The sequence below is a fragment of the Accipiter gentilis genome, chromosome 10 (genome assembly GCF_929443795.1).
Source record: "Accipiter gentilis chromosome 10, bAccGen1.1, whole genome shotgun sequence".
NCBI classification, from domain to species: domain Eukaryota; kingdom Metazoa; phylum Chordata; class Aves; order Accipitriformes; family Accipitridae; genus Astur; species Astur gentilis.
The window spans coordinates 40358418-40373124 of NC_064889.1; the positions used below are offsets into that span (position 1 = coordinate 40358418).

At 60.2% G+C, this 14707-nt stretch overlaps 3 protein-coding genes across 13 annotated transcripts in view; 1 reads left to right on the top strand and 2 right to left on the bottom strand.

Moving 5' to 3' along the window:
• Window positions 1–2796, bottom strand: part of ENPP7 (ectonucleotide pyrophosphatase/phosphodiesterase 7) — a 35348-nt gene extending 32552 nt beyond the window's left edge. The window contains exons 1-2 of the mRNA XM_049813384.1: window positions 2389–2796; window positions 1728–1810 (exon numbers count right to left, since the gene is read on the bottom strand). Of these exons, the coding sequence (XP_049669341.1) occupies window positions 1728–1810; window positions 2389–2796 (491 nt within the window). The remainder of the gene's footprint in view (window positions 1–1727; window positions 1811–2388) is intronic.
• The window catches only part of RBFOX3 (RNA binding fox-1 homolog 3), a 190354-nt gene that overhangs the window by 39837 nt on the left and 135810 nt on the right, over window positions 1–14707 (top strand). For 7 of the 11 annotated variants that reach the window (XM_049811897.1, XM_049811887.1, XM_049811888.1 and 4 more), the window contains exon 1: window positions 2319–2541. The exons of 2 other annotated variants lie outside the window; for them this stretch is intronic. The gene's annotated coding sequence lies outside the window, so the exon portion shown is untranslated. Of the gene's footprint in view, window positions 1–1456; window positions 1542–2318; window positions 2542–3217; window positions 3309–14707 lie in introns of those variants that run through there. 2 more of the 11 variants (XM_049811891.1, XM_049811892.1) reach the window with 2 other exon arrangements.
• LOC126043458 (uncharacterized) overlaps window positions 1–14707 on the bottom strand; it is a 237956-nt gene that overhangs the window by 37650 nt on the left and 185599 nt on the right. The gene's annotated exons all lie outside the window — the stretch shown is intronic.

Below are 14707 nucleotides of genomic sequence, written 5' to 3' on the forward strand. Positions count from 1 at the left end.
CTAAGAAAAAAAGAAAAACAAATATTTTTTCCAGATTAATACTTATTCCCTCTGGTTCACGTAACAGCCTTGCCAAAAGGCAGGGGCTTGTTGACTTGTGCTTTTTCTAACTGCTTCCCTTCCCTCCACTGTCGCTCTTGTGCATTCTCTGCCATCATCCCCCATCGTCTCCTCCTCCTCCTCCTCTCTCACGGCCGGGTTCAGATGCTCGCCCTCCTGGAGACCCACAGGCAGATTCCCCCGGTGGGTTCCTCTCTCGGTGTTTCCCTGCCCGGAAGCCCCGGTGCAGATGCGAGCCCCGGCTGGGCGCGCCGCTCGGCTCAGGCCTTTTCCCGGTGGGCAGCACGGGGTTGCCTAGCAATCCCGAGCATCTCCTCCGTGCCGCTTAGCGCGCGCACACCTCCCGGTTTGCAAGGCTGCACCTCCGGAGCGGGTACCAGTTTTGCATTTCTAGGAACAGATGTCAACAGGGACCCGGCTCGGAGGCTTGAAATACAGAGAAAATTTTGCAGAGCTGCGCTCTCCCGTGTTCCCGGTTCCTCGTTCTCCAAATCTGCTGCCTAAAGCATCTTCAGCCTCAATGAACCGTGAGAAAACAGCACAGCGGGGCATAGCAAGGAGCCATCCTGGCTGAGCGCTGCCTTTGTCTGGCAGGTCGTGAGAACAAGGGCTGCTGCCGCTCTGACAGGGCAGCGAGGCTCGGGTTCGGGTGCTTACGGCATCCTGGAGGGCTAAAAATATACACGTTCATCATACAAAATGGATGTTGAGATGTATGAGGTGCATTTGGTGCATTTTATCGTCCTCATTCATGTTACGGCTCTATATAACCCTGATGATTTTCTCTAGAGTGTTCCTCAAAGCCCTTGGGAGGAAGGTAAAACTCTGTTAGGAGGGGAAGGGGGGGAGTGGTGCCTTTTTTCAGGGGGCTGCGCGTGGACTCTGCAGGATACTGCCAATGTCTCATGGATGGACCCTGTGCTGGGTTCACAGGGAGTAAATGAAGGCTTAAAGAGGCTGCAGGTATTCCAGATATTTCTCAGGAAATACAACTTACGGGCGTTCACCACAGTCTTAACTATTGGGACCCACAAGTAAATTGTTTGAGCCAGAAAAAGGTGCTGAGCCCCATCCAGTGACTCCAGCAGGTCTGCAAGGAGCACTTTGGTGCTGCTGCGCTGTGCCACGTCCCCTGGGCTGGGCGGGGGGTTGGGTACAAGGGACCTGCGCTGCCAGGGCAGCCGCCGCTCACGGCTGTTTCGGAGACATGGCATCTCCGGCTAGCGAGCCAGAGGAGAAAGGGCAGAAGAACAGGACCTCTGACAGCCTGTGGTTTGCAAAATCTGATAATGCAGGTCTGCACCGTGTTCAGCCGGCTTCCCCGGGGGAAGAGGTAAACAGCAGGAGGATGGGAAAGAGCTGGGAACGCCAGAGGTCTGCTCTTGCATAACGCTCAAGGAAGGACTCCTGCTTCCAGCTGCTGTGGGAATGGCCGGATCGCTGCCCAGAAGTCCTTAAGTTAGATTTAAAGAGAAGGAAGGGTAAGGGGCTGAGGCACGCACGGAGCTTTAGTGGATCTGGGTTATGCTGCAAACCTACATCCCATGGGTTTCCTGCGCTGCCTTGGGTTTTCCCAGTGTTTGCGATGAGGGAACGGAAACCTCCTTCCTCGCTGCGGTCCGGCTGAAGCGGGCCCGGGCATCCCACCCAGCCCTCGGGCATCCCACGCAGCGACGGAATCGGCACCGCGCTCGGGCACGGAGCGTCCGGGGGGGTTCCGCTCCTCGCCCGCCTGCACGTCCCGCACCGGCTGGACGCACGGAAAAATGGGGAGAAGGCCCTCGGGGCAGCTCCCTGCCTGCTCGCAGGCAGCAGCGAGCGCAGCCTCACGCGGGAATAAACTCCCCGTCCGACACAACCGTCATACGTTCATTTTGGGGGGAGATACAGGGAGGGAAAAAAAAAAAATCGCTCTTTTTCCGGACCCGAGGTGGGAGCATGTGCCGAGCGCCCGCCGAGCACGCTGCCGGCCTGGGAGACGCCTCGCCGGGGTGGGGGGTGGTCGCGGCTCCCGAGCGCGGGGGGGGGGGTGGGATCCGGCCTCGGGCACGCCGTGCCGCCCCCCCCCCATGCCGGGTCTCCCCTCCGGGCCCCGCCAGCCCGGCGGGGGCGGGGGGGGGGGGCGGCAGCCGCGGGGCGGGGCGGGGGCGGCCGCACGTGCCCCCCTCCCGCGCTTCCCCCCCCCCCCCCCCCCGCGGCGCTCGGGGGCGGGCGCGCTCGTTCGTTCGTTCGCTCGCTCGCGCGCTCGGCGGCTCCGGGGGCGGCGGCGGCGGCGCGGGCGCAGCCGCGTGCGAGGCTGCCCGGCGAGGCGAGCCCAGCCCCGCTTGCCGCGCCGCCTCCTGCCGCCGGGCTGCCCCCGGTCGTCCGGCTGCCCCCGGTCGTCCGGTGCTCGGGAGATGCCGTTCGGCGGGCGGGGACCCGCGGCTGCCCTCCGCCTCCTCCTCCTCCGCCGCCGCCGCCGCGGCGGGGACCTCTGAGCGCGTGAGTTACCGGGGGTGGGGGTGGGGGGGGGGGTGGGAAGCGGCGGTGGCGGGGGTACCGCGGCACCCCACGCCCGGCGGCGGCAGCGGGGAGGCTGCGGGAGGGGTCGGCTCGCCCCGATGGCCGTTGCGGGAACTGGGCGGGGGGGGGGGGGGGAGCGGCGAAGTTCCGCCGGGGCGGCCCTGGGAGGGGAGCGGGGGGCTCCACCGGGAACCCCACCGGGAGCCCCGGGGCGGCGCCGCCGCCGGAGCGCATCCCGGGGGAAGGCTCGGGGCTCCGGGCGGAGCGGGGCGCGGCGGGGGGGGGGGGGGGGGGGGGGGGGCACTCGGCGGCAGCGCCCTCCCCAGCGCCGCGCTGCTGCCCCGCGGGGCGCCGGGACGAAGTTCGGGTGCGGCGGGCGGTGCCGGGTCGGGAGCCTTGAGCTCGGGTCCGGTAACCGAGCCTGCCCGTTCGCAGCGTCTCTTCGAGCTGGAGTCGGCAGCGTTTGATTTGCCGGCGAAAGGATGCTGGCCCAAGTTCTTCGTTAAGTTTGCGTTAGAGGTTCTTAACGGATGTCTTAATTAGGTGCTGTTGTTAACAGGAATATTACGCTAATTAAAATCACACCCTCCAGGTGAAGGTAAATTGTAAGAAAAAGTTGGGGGAGCTGGAGCCTGGATTAATGGCGTGGAGGAGGAGGAGAGGCTCCCACTCGGGCTGGCCTGCCTCAGCGAGCAGGCAAAGCCGCGGGGGCTGAGCTTGGCCCCGCGGCGAACGGGCAGAGCCGGGTGAGGAGGCGGCTCCCCCTGGGTTTTTCCTCTCCTGGATTCCTGCCTGGCTCCAGGAATTTCATCACAAGACGAGCTCGCCGGGCCGGCGTGGTAAGGGCTGGCTGCGTGTGGAGGGACGGACGGAGAAGGCCTTTCGGAGTCACCCGCTTTATTTGTGTTGCGCGTGTAAGTGCCCGGCGCCGTTCTCCAGCCGCCCGTGTGCCGGCGGTCCCCCGCCGGCGTGCGTGCCAGGAGGCTGCGCCGCGCTCAGCATCGCATCCCAACGCTGCAAGGCAGATGTCTGAAGTAAACAAACGTGGCGCGGGGGTCGGGGAGCGGCCGTGCCGCCGAGGCGCCGGGCAGGCCTCGCGGGGGGACGGGCGGCGGGGTGCGGGCGGCGGGGCGCGGGCAGCTGGCCGGCGGGAGCCGGGGGGCACGGAGCCGTCCCTCTGGCTGGAGCAGCCTGGAAAGCGCTGGGGAGGCTTCGTTGGTGCCTGCGTGCGCGCAGGCGGAGGGATGGGGGGGAGAGAGCAGGGAAGCAGGGATTTCTCGGCTTCTCACTCCAGTAAGCATGACATTAACAACACCGACTATTTTCGGTTGCCTTTCGTGAAGGTTTGGAACACGCTTGCTGCCTCTGCGGAAGCCTGGCCTCGGGCAGGGTGGCTCCTGCCACCTGCGTTTCTGTCCTGGGGGGCACAGCCCGGGGTGGCCGCAGGTCTCTGTGCGCTGCGGCAGGCTGCGAGGTTGGAGAATACCTTGATTTTTCCCCCTGCAAATTCTGCCCGGCATTTTCTGGGATGTCTGGGGCTCGTGGTTTGTCTCGCAGCGCTTCGAGGGTGTATTCTGCTGCCCTGGTGTTATTTGCATTCCAGCGGTACCCAAAGGCTGCGGCCAGGCTGGAGCCCTTGCTGTGCTGGGTGCTGTGCAAACATAGATGAAGGCACTCTGCTCCCCAAAGAGCTTCCTGGTTTCAGGCTAAAATGGTTGAGGCGTGATAAAGCCTCACAAAGCAAGAAATTAAGGCTGTTTTTCTGGATAATAGATGGAGAAGGAGCCTGGATTTGATAATTTTTGTGGAGGGATGATTGCAGCGGGTTGGGGCTGGCAGGGCTGCCCAGATCTGGCCAGTCGTTAGGAACTTGTTCTTGGCTCTGGGGAGCTGTGGTGAGGCTCTGCTTGTTATTTTACGGAAAATACAGGAGGTATTTTTTTTTTTTTCACCCCCTCTCCTTTGAAGTGGTCTGTGGGATCGTTCAGCACCACAGAAAGCCTTGGCACAAGGGCACACAAACGCTCTGCTGCAGCATTAGGTAAACCTTTGCCGCGTAGGGTTAAGGCGGTTGTTTTTGGGGCACGGCTGTGGGATCCTCTCACAGGGACATGAATTTTGTGTGGCGAGCTGAGGGGGGGTGGTTTTGGAGCATGGAAGATAAGAGGTCCGGAGCCCACAGGCCAGCTGGCAGGTGAACTACTGTGGCCGTGCGCCCAAGCCCAGGTATCCTGAGGGGTGCAGGAGGACCAGGATGAGGCTGGGAAACCCCCCAGCCCGGCGGTCGCGGCTCTCGCTCCTTCCTGGCAGTTGAGGAACCGCGTGGGGACAGACGTTGCAGAACCGGAGGCGCTGAAAGAGCCGTCACCGACAGACGTCTCCCCCGGGAGCTCGCTCGGCGTGAGGCAGCGCTGTCGGGGGCGCGAGGCTGGCGTCCCTCGTGGGCGCCCCTGTGCTTGGGCGCAGGGCTGCTGCGGCACCCGTCCCTTCCCTTCCTGCTGCCCTGAGCGAGAGGGACCTGGGCAGGCTGGGAGGTTTTAGGATGTTTTAGGGTGCTGACCCTTGCTCCATGTGATGCTGCCTTTGGAAAACTGGCTCCTCCAGCTTTCCTCTCCCAAACCTGGCCAGTCGTGCGTACTCCATATGTTCCCCACTTACACAGTCCTTTTATGACAAGGGCTGGGGTTTTTCTCTCCTTCCTTTCCAAAATAAAGGGCCTCTTTCCTAGTTGCGCTTATCGCTCCATCTCCCATCACTAGAACATGTCGTCCTTAATTACTGTGTTCACGTCCCAGGCGGTGGGATGGCCGGGCAGCCCGCGCGCTGCGTTGGCCGGTGGTGGAGCCCCTCTCTCCGTGCTGCTGCTGGTGCTTTCTCTCCCTGTCCAGCGCAGCAGGTTTCTTCTTTCCCACCCTGGGTAGGATGGTTTAGCTCATTTGCCGCAACGCCTGAGAGGGATCCCCGGGTCTCCCCGGCCGGTGGGGAGCGCAGGAGTGGGGCTGGAGCACGCGCCGGCTGGGTTTGGGTGCTCGGGGTAGGGATGCAAGTGTCCCCATCCCACTCGCGTCTCAAGCAGCTCGTCCAGCACGGGCCGTATTTGGTCATTCAGTGTATAAATAAAGGTTTTTAAGTGTGTGCATTTACTAAATTAGTTTGTCGTCACAATTTTTCAAATGGATCAGCTGACAGTAGATAACATGCCTCTGAAGGTTATTGAGATAATAAGAGGCATGAGGGAAGTTCCTTAATTTATTTGAGTTCTCTTTTAATTTACAGTCTTATGGGGTGAGAGTACACTGAATAATTAGTTCTTATGACTGATTTGCTCTTTTCAAACAACCGTGGAAGAGGAAGGGGAGCCGGTGGTGAGGTTTGAGGCTGAGCCCAGTGGAGAGGTTGAGCTGGAGGTAGTGCAGCCGTGGATCTGCACGGCCGGAGTCTTGCCCGGAGCCTGGAGCTCCTTGGGCATCACCATGGAGCAGCCTGCAGAGGTGCCCGGTGTGGGTCAGTTGGCAACATCTCTCCTTTTTGCACATCTGGAATAAGAAAGGACGAGAGACTGAGGTGCTTTCCTGAGGTTGCGGAGTGAGTCAGTGTCTCAGCTGGGTTTGAAAGGTGACCTGCAGAGCAGCTTGCTTTCAAATGGGTCTGAACGCCTTTTGCTCATTGGCGATGAATACAATGAAGTGGAAAGGAGACATATTTCCAAGCGTGTAAGCTGACAGGCCTCCCACGTATCTGCTCAGAGCCCATGGCGACCCTCCTCTGCCCTCCCCAGCCCCTGTCCTGCCCCGGCTGTTGCTGGCAGCCTGTCCCCCCCATCCCGGGGGGATTCGCTGCCCCCAGGACCCTCGGGGAGTGCCCGGCCAGCGAGCTGGGCAGCAGCCTGAGCCAAGAGCTCCAGTGCCTTCTCCCACCAGGATGCTCCTTCCCTCGCCGGGCTGGGGTGCTCAGGGCTGCCGACAGCAGCTGCTTTTTTCCTCTGTAACCTTTCGCGGTACAGGCAGGGGCTGTTGCCGGTGCTGTTCCAGGGCTTTCTGCTGGAATCGTTTGAGGTATTTCGGGATGTGCGTTCCTGCAAATTAATTGACAGGCTGAGTTACCAGAAAAGGAAGCAAAATTTTCTTCTCTGTTATTTCATTAGTTATCGAGATTAATTTTTTTTTTAAACTTTGTTTTTAATAAACCCATCTAAAGCCTGCTCTCTCCTTTGCTCAGCTCGCACTCAGATGCTCCAGGCATCACTGTGTCTTCCAGACTAGGCAAGATTGAATTTCTAATGGGTAGAAATGAGCACACGAGTGTAGGATCCCTTTTCGTGTTTCATTATCCAGTGTGTATGTGTGTCCGTCTACCCCCCTCGCTCCCCATCGCTGCCTAGTGCGGGTTGTCCTGCCAGCGGCTCATGCCCGTCCCAGGCTTTGCTGGGCATCTGTGATCCCGTTCCCTTGTTGGCATCTCCTGACATCCCCTCTCAGCCCCAGGCCGTGGACGTGCCTTGGCAGCACAGCGGGATCTGTGCAATTTTAAACTCTTCTGCATGTCACCCCCACCCCGAGCTCCCCACCGCGGCCCGGTGCCACTGGCTCCCCAGCCAAAGCTCCCTTTCAGGCTGTGTTTTCCCTCTGTGGCTCTTGCCGTGTTCCTCGGGCCACCGCGGCAGCAGAGCTGTTATTCTATTTACAGCCGCGGTACACGGCTGTGCTGCTGGCTGGGAGGTGAGATAGCTGGTACGTGTGGGAGCCCGGCCTGGGGAGCCTGGGGGGAACTGGGCAGCCCACCGGCTCTGCAGCCCTGCATGGTGCTGCGTGATGCTGTTGAGTTTTTTTTCTCCCTTAGTTATTTTTTGGCTTTACTGCCTAGAAACTGAAGCTGTTTCTGCTCGCATGAGCTTCCCGAGCGAAGAGTGGCTCCGGTGCTCAGTCCCTCGTTGCTTGGGGAGGGGGACAGGGGGCTGCGAGGACGGATCCTGCTGTGGCAGGGAGGGGGTCCGGAGGGTTTTGTTGCTGGGAAAAGGGGTTTCTCCCCAGCGTTTTGCTGTCGCTTTCCCAAGCATCGAAGGAACCACGTGCTCATGTGGGCCCTGCCAGGCTGCCTGTGCCACGGCCGCGGGGACTCTTTTCTACCTGGAAAAATAAAAAAAGGCTTTTTTGTGATCTTGGTTAGTGCTGCCGCAGGGGGAGATGAGATGCTGCCCGCAGCCCCCCAGGGCCTTTGGGGGGACGGTGGCTGCCGAGCTCCAGCTGGTTCTCTCTTCTCCTGGTCGTGCCGCGATGCCTGGCATGCCGCAGTGCCCGGCTTGTGGATTCCCAGTGTGCCCTCCCGGTTGCATGGCTCTGCCCAGGCAGGAGACGGGTGAAAATGGGATTTAAATATACAGGAGGACCTGGACTCACTGGGGTTTGAGTAGAACTGGTGATGCTTGCTTTGGGCAGTCTGATTGATTCAGGATTTCTTGAAACTGGGAGTCCAGGCAATGGCTTGGGTTCTGTAATCGGCTAAAATCATCTCAAGGAATCGGTGAGCAGGGCGTGTGCGTGGCCCATGCTTAGAGAAAACAGGATTATTGAACCAGGGGAAGTCATTGCAACTAGAATTTATGGAAGTGATAAAACAACTTTTGACAACAGGCTCACCTCCTCTGCAGCTGGGAGAGAATATTTTCCTCTTGTTGGATCGATAAACAATTAATTCTAAAGCAGGGAGCCGGAGAAAAAGGGAGAGTTTTCCAGATTTCTAAACTCTTAATCAAGCTCTGGGTAAAACACAGATGTGAGAATCTCAGACCTGCTGATAAAATCTTGACCTTGATAACTGGTTCCTCAATTCCTGGACCGCAGATGATACTTCCTTTGCTGAATAAATCCACTTTTAAATATAGAACTTTTTCCTAGACATTTATGCTTCCAGTGTGTTTAATGTAGCTTTACTTAATAATCTGCTTCAAAATGCTGACTTTTCCCCCACATATTAATTGAATTCTAATTTCCATTCAGAATCAGCTTAAATTAAATGAGTTTAAAAACATAGTAAATAATACATATAATCACTTAGTCTTAACATAAGCTGTGAAAATAAAGAATCCGAATAACTATTTAAACCTGCACGCGGTGCATCCTTCTCGTTAGCAGAAGACCCGGCATCTTTTTGTTCAAAGTGACGTCTTTGCGAATCGGCCAGTAAGAAAGAAAAATTAATTTTAAGCCGGTAACTGGAGTCCAGATGGAAACGTGGTAACATGCGATCAGTTAACAGTGCTGCGCTGGGGGATTTGCCTCCTGGCCGGCAGCGCCGGCTGGTTTCGGTCGCTGTGAGAAGATTTGGCCGGGTGCTGCCTGTCTGCGGGGCAGGAGCTGGGGCAGGCAGCGGTGCTGGTCCTCGCTGCAGGCAGCCCGGGGCAGCTGGGCTGGCACCTCCCTGCTCCGCATCCCTGGGGTGGTTGGAGGGAGCCCAGGGCAGGGCGATCCCTGGAGCCGCTGGAGCGCTCTTCCTGCTCCCCATCCCACCCGCGCCCTGTTTCTCCGTGGTGCCCCACGGCGAGGGTCTGTCTGCCAGGGCCCCGCTGCCTGTCCCGCGAGGCTGCGGGCAGGGGAGAGGCAGGGAGCGGTGGCTTCGAGGCAGTGACGTTCGGAGTAAACCCGTCCCCTTCGGTGGATGCTCGAGCAGAGCGCCTCGGCAGGTGCCACGTGCTCGCCAGAAACGGAGCGATGTCGAGTGATGGAGCCGCTGCGCTGTCCGGGTCCTCGCTGGGTGGGTTTGGGTTTGCACCCCTGGCTGGGCTCGGGGAGCTTTCGGTGCTGTTTTCTTAGGGGCTCGAACTGCGTGGTGGCAGGAGGGGAGGTGGGTGATGATGGCACTGGTGTCCAGTGTCTGTGGGTGTGGGAGGCCCCGGGTCACCGGGAGCACTGACAAAGCTTTGGGCTCTGGCAGACCCTCCATCAGCCACCTGTGCTGCTGCTGCTGTCACTGTTTCCATCAGCTGTCACTGATGGAAACTGTGGGTTTTAATGAAACTTCCCCAAGCAGCATTCGGGTGTGTAACGCCTGATGGGCACGGCGCTGTTGGGTTGTGGATATGATTGAGCATTGTCTGCTTGCAGGCTGGGAAGGTCTCTTCGCTCTCCAGGAGTTACTGGGGTTGTCCGAGAGTCCGTTTTGTAGGAAGAAAGGATTAGAGATCTGACACAACTTGTGGTTTGGTTTCTGGGCAATGAAGGAATTTCTGCCGTAGCGCTGTAGCAGGCATCGAGCTGGCCCAAGCTGCTGGCTAATCTGGGGACAAACACTGCTTTTGGCCGCTTTCTGGGCCCTGGCAAGGTGACCCCCGTGGCTGGGGTGTCACAGCCCGGTGCTCAAGCCCTTCTCTGGTGGGCGCGGGGTAGGGGCTGCGGCGCTGCCTGCGCGGGGGCTCTGTGCACGGCTACGGCTGTTCAGCACGTACAAATGGTGGATGCTGCTGGAGAACATCACTCTGCGCCGAGGGGCTCTGCAGGCAGCACAGGTAATCTGCACGGCAGCGCATCGCTGCTGCAGCTGCCCAGAGCCGTGTTACAGCCTGGGCTGGGTGCACGGGCAGTGCCGCGGCGGGAGGACGTGCCGGCAGCGCCGGTGAGGCTCTCCCCGTGCCCCCTGCACGAGAGCAGGGCTCGGGGTGCACCCGCGGGACCCCCCAGAGCTGCGAGCAGGCTGGCGTTGCACGGGAGGGCTCTCGCAGGCGGATCTGCCTGGGAAGGTGCTTCATGGAATATGCAGATCCTGGTATGGAGAAGGGCCTAAATAATTATACGCATAGCCAGATTTTTTTAAATAAAGCTATCTACAGTATATTGCAGAAGTAATTAGGAATCCTGAGCTGGCTGTATCTCGATCTTTATAGCAACATAGCTGATAAAGCATGATTCAGGGACCTCGTTATCTTTTTTTAAAGAAGTTTTTATTTAACTTCCGTGAAGTTGCCATGGTTACTCCTGTGCATGGCTTCCCTGCCTCTCTTGCCTTAAGTGCAGCTGCTAGCGTTGAGAATTAAAACATCTACATTTGGAGCAGCCCTGGCCTCCCCCCGCTGTAATCCTGGCTGTGCTCTCACGGGGGGAGAGGCTGCGGTTCAGGAGCCTCGTCCCTTGCCGACCCTGGAAAAGGCATTTTCAGCTCCTCTGCTTGAGCTATTTGTCTTAGTAAAGCCCTGCCTTTCCTGCGCTAAACAAACAACCCAGTGGGAAGAATTTGGAGGGTGGGTTTGGGTCCCCATCGGTGTGGGAAAGCGAGACTCGTGCTACCTGACCCCAGCTGCCTCTGCAGCGATGCACCTCGCGTGGCCGTCGCTCTCCGTACGCTGTTGCACGCTAAACGGCGTCAACGGCCCCATCGGGATCGCCGACCTCCAAAACCAGGGCTGGGGCTCTGGCTCCTTGCCCGGGACAGAGGAAACCTCACTGCTGGTGGAGCTGCTCCCTCCGGCTGCAGTGCCTCTGCTGAGCGGAGCTGCAGACCCCTGCCCTCGTACCAGTGCTGGGGGCTTGGTTTTGGAGTCTCCTCCTGCGCTGGGATCGGCTGCTGGGTTTGGCTGCTGCCGGGGGCACGGTGTGGAGGACACCGGTGGCTTTGTGCAGGTGTGGCTGTGGGTATCCCAGACCAGGGCTGCTGGGACGGCCCAGGGCGGCTGTGCCGCGGTGGCCTGGCCAGTGCAGGTGGCCTCCAGCTTCTCCTTTGCTTTCTTGGCATCCGTCGTGGCCCTGGCAGCTCCACGAGCGAGTGTCGTGGGACGCAGCAGTGCCTGTAGCCCGTCGTGTGCAGGAGCACCCTTGCAGCCATCCCCGACAGCAGACTGGGGACTAGGGACGTGCTGGTCGGACGCTTCTCTTGCAAGGGACCTGCCGCCGTGGGCCCCCCTCATCACTGCGCAGCCCCCAGATGCCGTCGGTGACAGAATAACTGCCTCGCCAGCACGAGGGGTTCCTGCGATGTGCATCGGCACAGCCTGGGGTGTTCTCTGCTGCGTGATACAAGGCTCTCACGGGTCATGGGGGGGCTCTGGGGCTGCCTGTCCAGCCCTGAGCAGGATGGGGAAGGTGGTGGGAGGCACTGGGAGTGGAGTCCGGTGTTGGGAGTCCTGGCTTGCTCTCTGTTTCAGCTAATAGGACCTCGTTGTCCAGGAGCTGACGGGGGCAGGGGGTTTAATGAGCCACAAATGAGCCCAGTCCTGATGCTGTGCTGGGAGGCCACGGATGCAGGTGCAGGGAGCCAAGGTGGGTTATGAGATCAGCCCATTTCCACGGCGATGGCCATGACATAAGACACTGACAGGAGATGTTTTGTAATAACACGTCCTGAGCCAGGCAAACCCAAGAAGTTGGGGAGCTGAGGAGGCAGCAGCCGTTCCCAGCCAGCCCAGGGGCCGGGCGCTGGGAGGGATGCTGGAGGGTAGGGAGCCTCCAGAAGGGAAAATCCATATTCGAGCAGTTGTTTGATGGGAAGGAGAAGCCGTGCCGCCGCCTTCTGCCAGCGAAGGGCTTTGATTTCTGCTGGCAGGGGCATTTGGGTCTCGCGGGTGCTTGGCGCTGCCACTGCGCCGCTTCCCGTCCCCGCGGTGCCGGCCAGGTAATGAGGAGCCCTGTGCCGGGCTGGTGATAACGGCCATCTGTCCAGGGCAGGGCTGAACTCTGTCCTCATTATGTCTGTCAAAGTTTTGTCAAGCTTCCCCTCCTGCTCCTCTCGGCATTTTTAAGCAGCGGAGGGTGGGAGGGTGCGTGGGAGGTGAAGCCGCACCAGAAATAATTCTGCGTGTTCGGGGGTGCGAGCGGCGCTGCGGGAAGGCACCTCTCCCCAGCAGACCCGCTGCTGGCCCGCCGGCTGTTTGCCTGGTTCAAAAAGTCCCCCGGATGAAGTGAGCAGCTTTTATTTGTTTGTCTCTCCTTTCTACCCCCCCCCCCCCCCCCCCCCGCCTTTCTTCATTTCTCTTTTCCCTTCTTCGTTTTCCTTCCTGATGAAAGATTTTCTTGCAGTGTCAAGGCAATGTGACCTGGTTCCGTAATAAAGAGGAGGCTTATTAGAATTAAAGCCCAACAGTGTTAAAAAAGCAATCTTTGCAAGATTGAGGCCATGAGGGAATTGTAAATTCTCAGCAAAGACCTCATTTAAAGACTGGGATGAAAACACATGCGCACGCACGCACCGAAGCCTTGCACCGCGAAGGGACGTCTGGTTTTGAGGAGAATTTGGGGGAGGACGAGGGAGTAGAGCGGCACTTGAGTCCTCTTGGATTTGCCAGGGATCCTCCCGTTGGCACGTTCGTGGCTCTGCTCGCTCCTTGGCCGGGGTGGCTCTGTGAATATCCCTTGGGTTTGGGTTTGTTTTCCTTGTTCCTCTGGGGACACCCTCCCCACGGCCCCCCGCATCCCTGCTCATCTCTTCCCGGCGCTGCCGCCCACCCACCGCGGTGGTGGGAGCGATGGCAGCCAGCGCCAAGCGTGCAGCCGGTGAGTCAGGCTGCCCGGGCTCCCCCGGCGACTCTCTGGCTCCGTGCAAGCCCCAAGGGGTGCGGGGCTCCTCTGGCTGCTCCCCGCAGAAGTTTCCCTCGGGGTGTGATGGGTGCTGGGTCGGTGCCAGAGCCGGCGGGGAGAGGTTGGGATGGGGTGTCCCTCCCTGGGACGAAGCGTGCCGGCTCTGCGGACCCCTTGCCCCGGCACTTGCGGTGGGTGCTGTGCGCTGGGGGTGCTCCCCACCCGCGCCAACAGGGCTTGCAACGCTCTGCAGGGCAGACCAGCGCCTGTGGCGCAGCTGCGGCTTTGGCCTCATCCTGCACGGAATATGTTTCCCTCCTGCCTGCCTCTTCAGGAGCGCCCATGGGACTTCTCGTCCGTGCCTGGGGAGAAGGGCTGTGGTGGGGAGCAGGTGAAGCGATCCTCCTGCCCTCCGGCAGCTCCCCTCTCTCCCTCCTCCTGGTTTTTGATCCGGGGCTGTGGCTGCAGTGGGGGCTGCTGCTGCTGCGTTCCCACGGCCGGCTGCGGGGAGCGAGCGCGGAGCCAGCGGAGGAGCTGTCAGAAAGGCCCCAGAGCTCCCGCTGTCCGCAGAGCAGCAGTCCCTGCCATTCCCCACGGTGGTCTGTTGTCATGATTTGCTGTTATCTGTCTAATTAGAAAGTAAGCTCTCCTGGCAGGGAGCTCGGCTGCTTCTCTGTCTCTAAGTGCCGCGCACACCTGTGGTGCAGTAGAAATGAGGATATCTTAAGCAGCAAAAGGAAGGGCTGATGTGTGAGTGTTCGTCAGCTCGCCTGCCTGAGCTCGGGGCTGTGAGAGCCCATGGTGCCCGGCTGGCATGAGGAGGAGCTGCCCAACGCTGGCCGGCTGAGGGGAGGGGGCTGCTGGCAGCTGGGGATGCCTGGGCTCCTGCTCAGCGATGCCCGGGGTCAGCGAGGGGCTCTCAGTGACGAGGATGCTTAGAGCCAGGTGGCCCGAGCCTGGTGCTGCCAGGGAAAGAGCTGCCACCTCCCACGGGTTTGTGTCCCCGTGCCTGTGGCCGAGGCTCCCCACCGCCTCGCCTGCCGGGTCACCGGCGAGCCCCGCTGCTCAGGTAGCCGAGGAGCCGGCTGCTCCGGAGGGACAAACCCGCGTGTGCCAGCAGATCCTGCCAACGGACGGGACATCAGAGAGTGTTTTCTCCCAGGTCTCGCTCAAGTGTGTGTGGGGGGAAATACAGGGCAGTTAAGTTCGGTGGCTGTGCTGTGTTCCCGTGATATATGGTGCACAGTTCAGCTGTAGCCTTTGTTGTCACTTCTGCTCCTGGATATTTATAGCTAGCCAGAGCTGCGCCCAGCCCAGCGTCTGCCTTGCAGCGCTGCTGTCTCTGCCTGTCGGTGCCTCCGCACCCCGGCCCGGGGAGGGGAGCGGGGGCTGCCACCCCGGTGTGGGGGGCTTTGGGCTCCTGCTTGTGGGTGGCATCGGGGAGACGTTCTTGGTCAGGGTGGGAGCTGGGCGCCGGTGGAGCTGGGTCGTATCAGTGGGGAGTGTGGGGCAGGCCCCCCCCGCCCCCCCGGGTTCTGTGTCGCTGCTCTGCTGCTACCTGAGCAGACAAACAGGGTTTGGAGCCCGCAGGGTTTTGTGCGTGGATGCAGCAGTGCTGCTCTCCAGACCCACGCTGGCATCCTCTG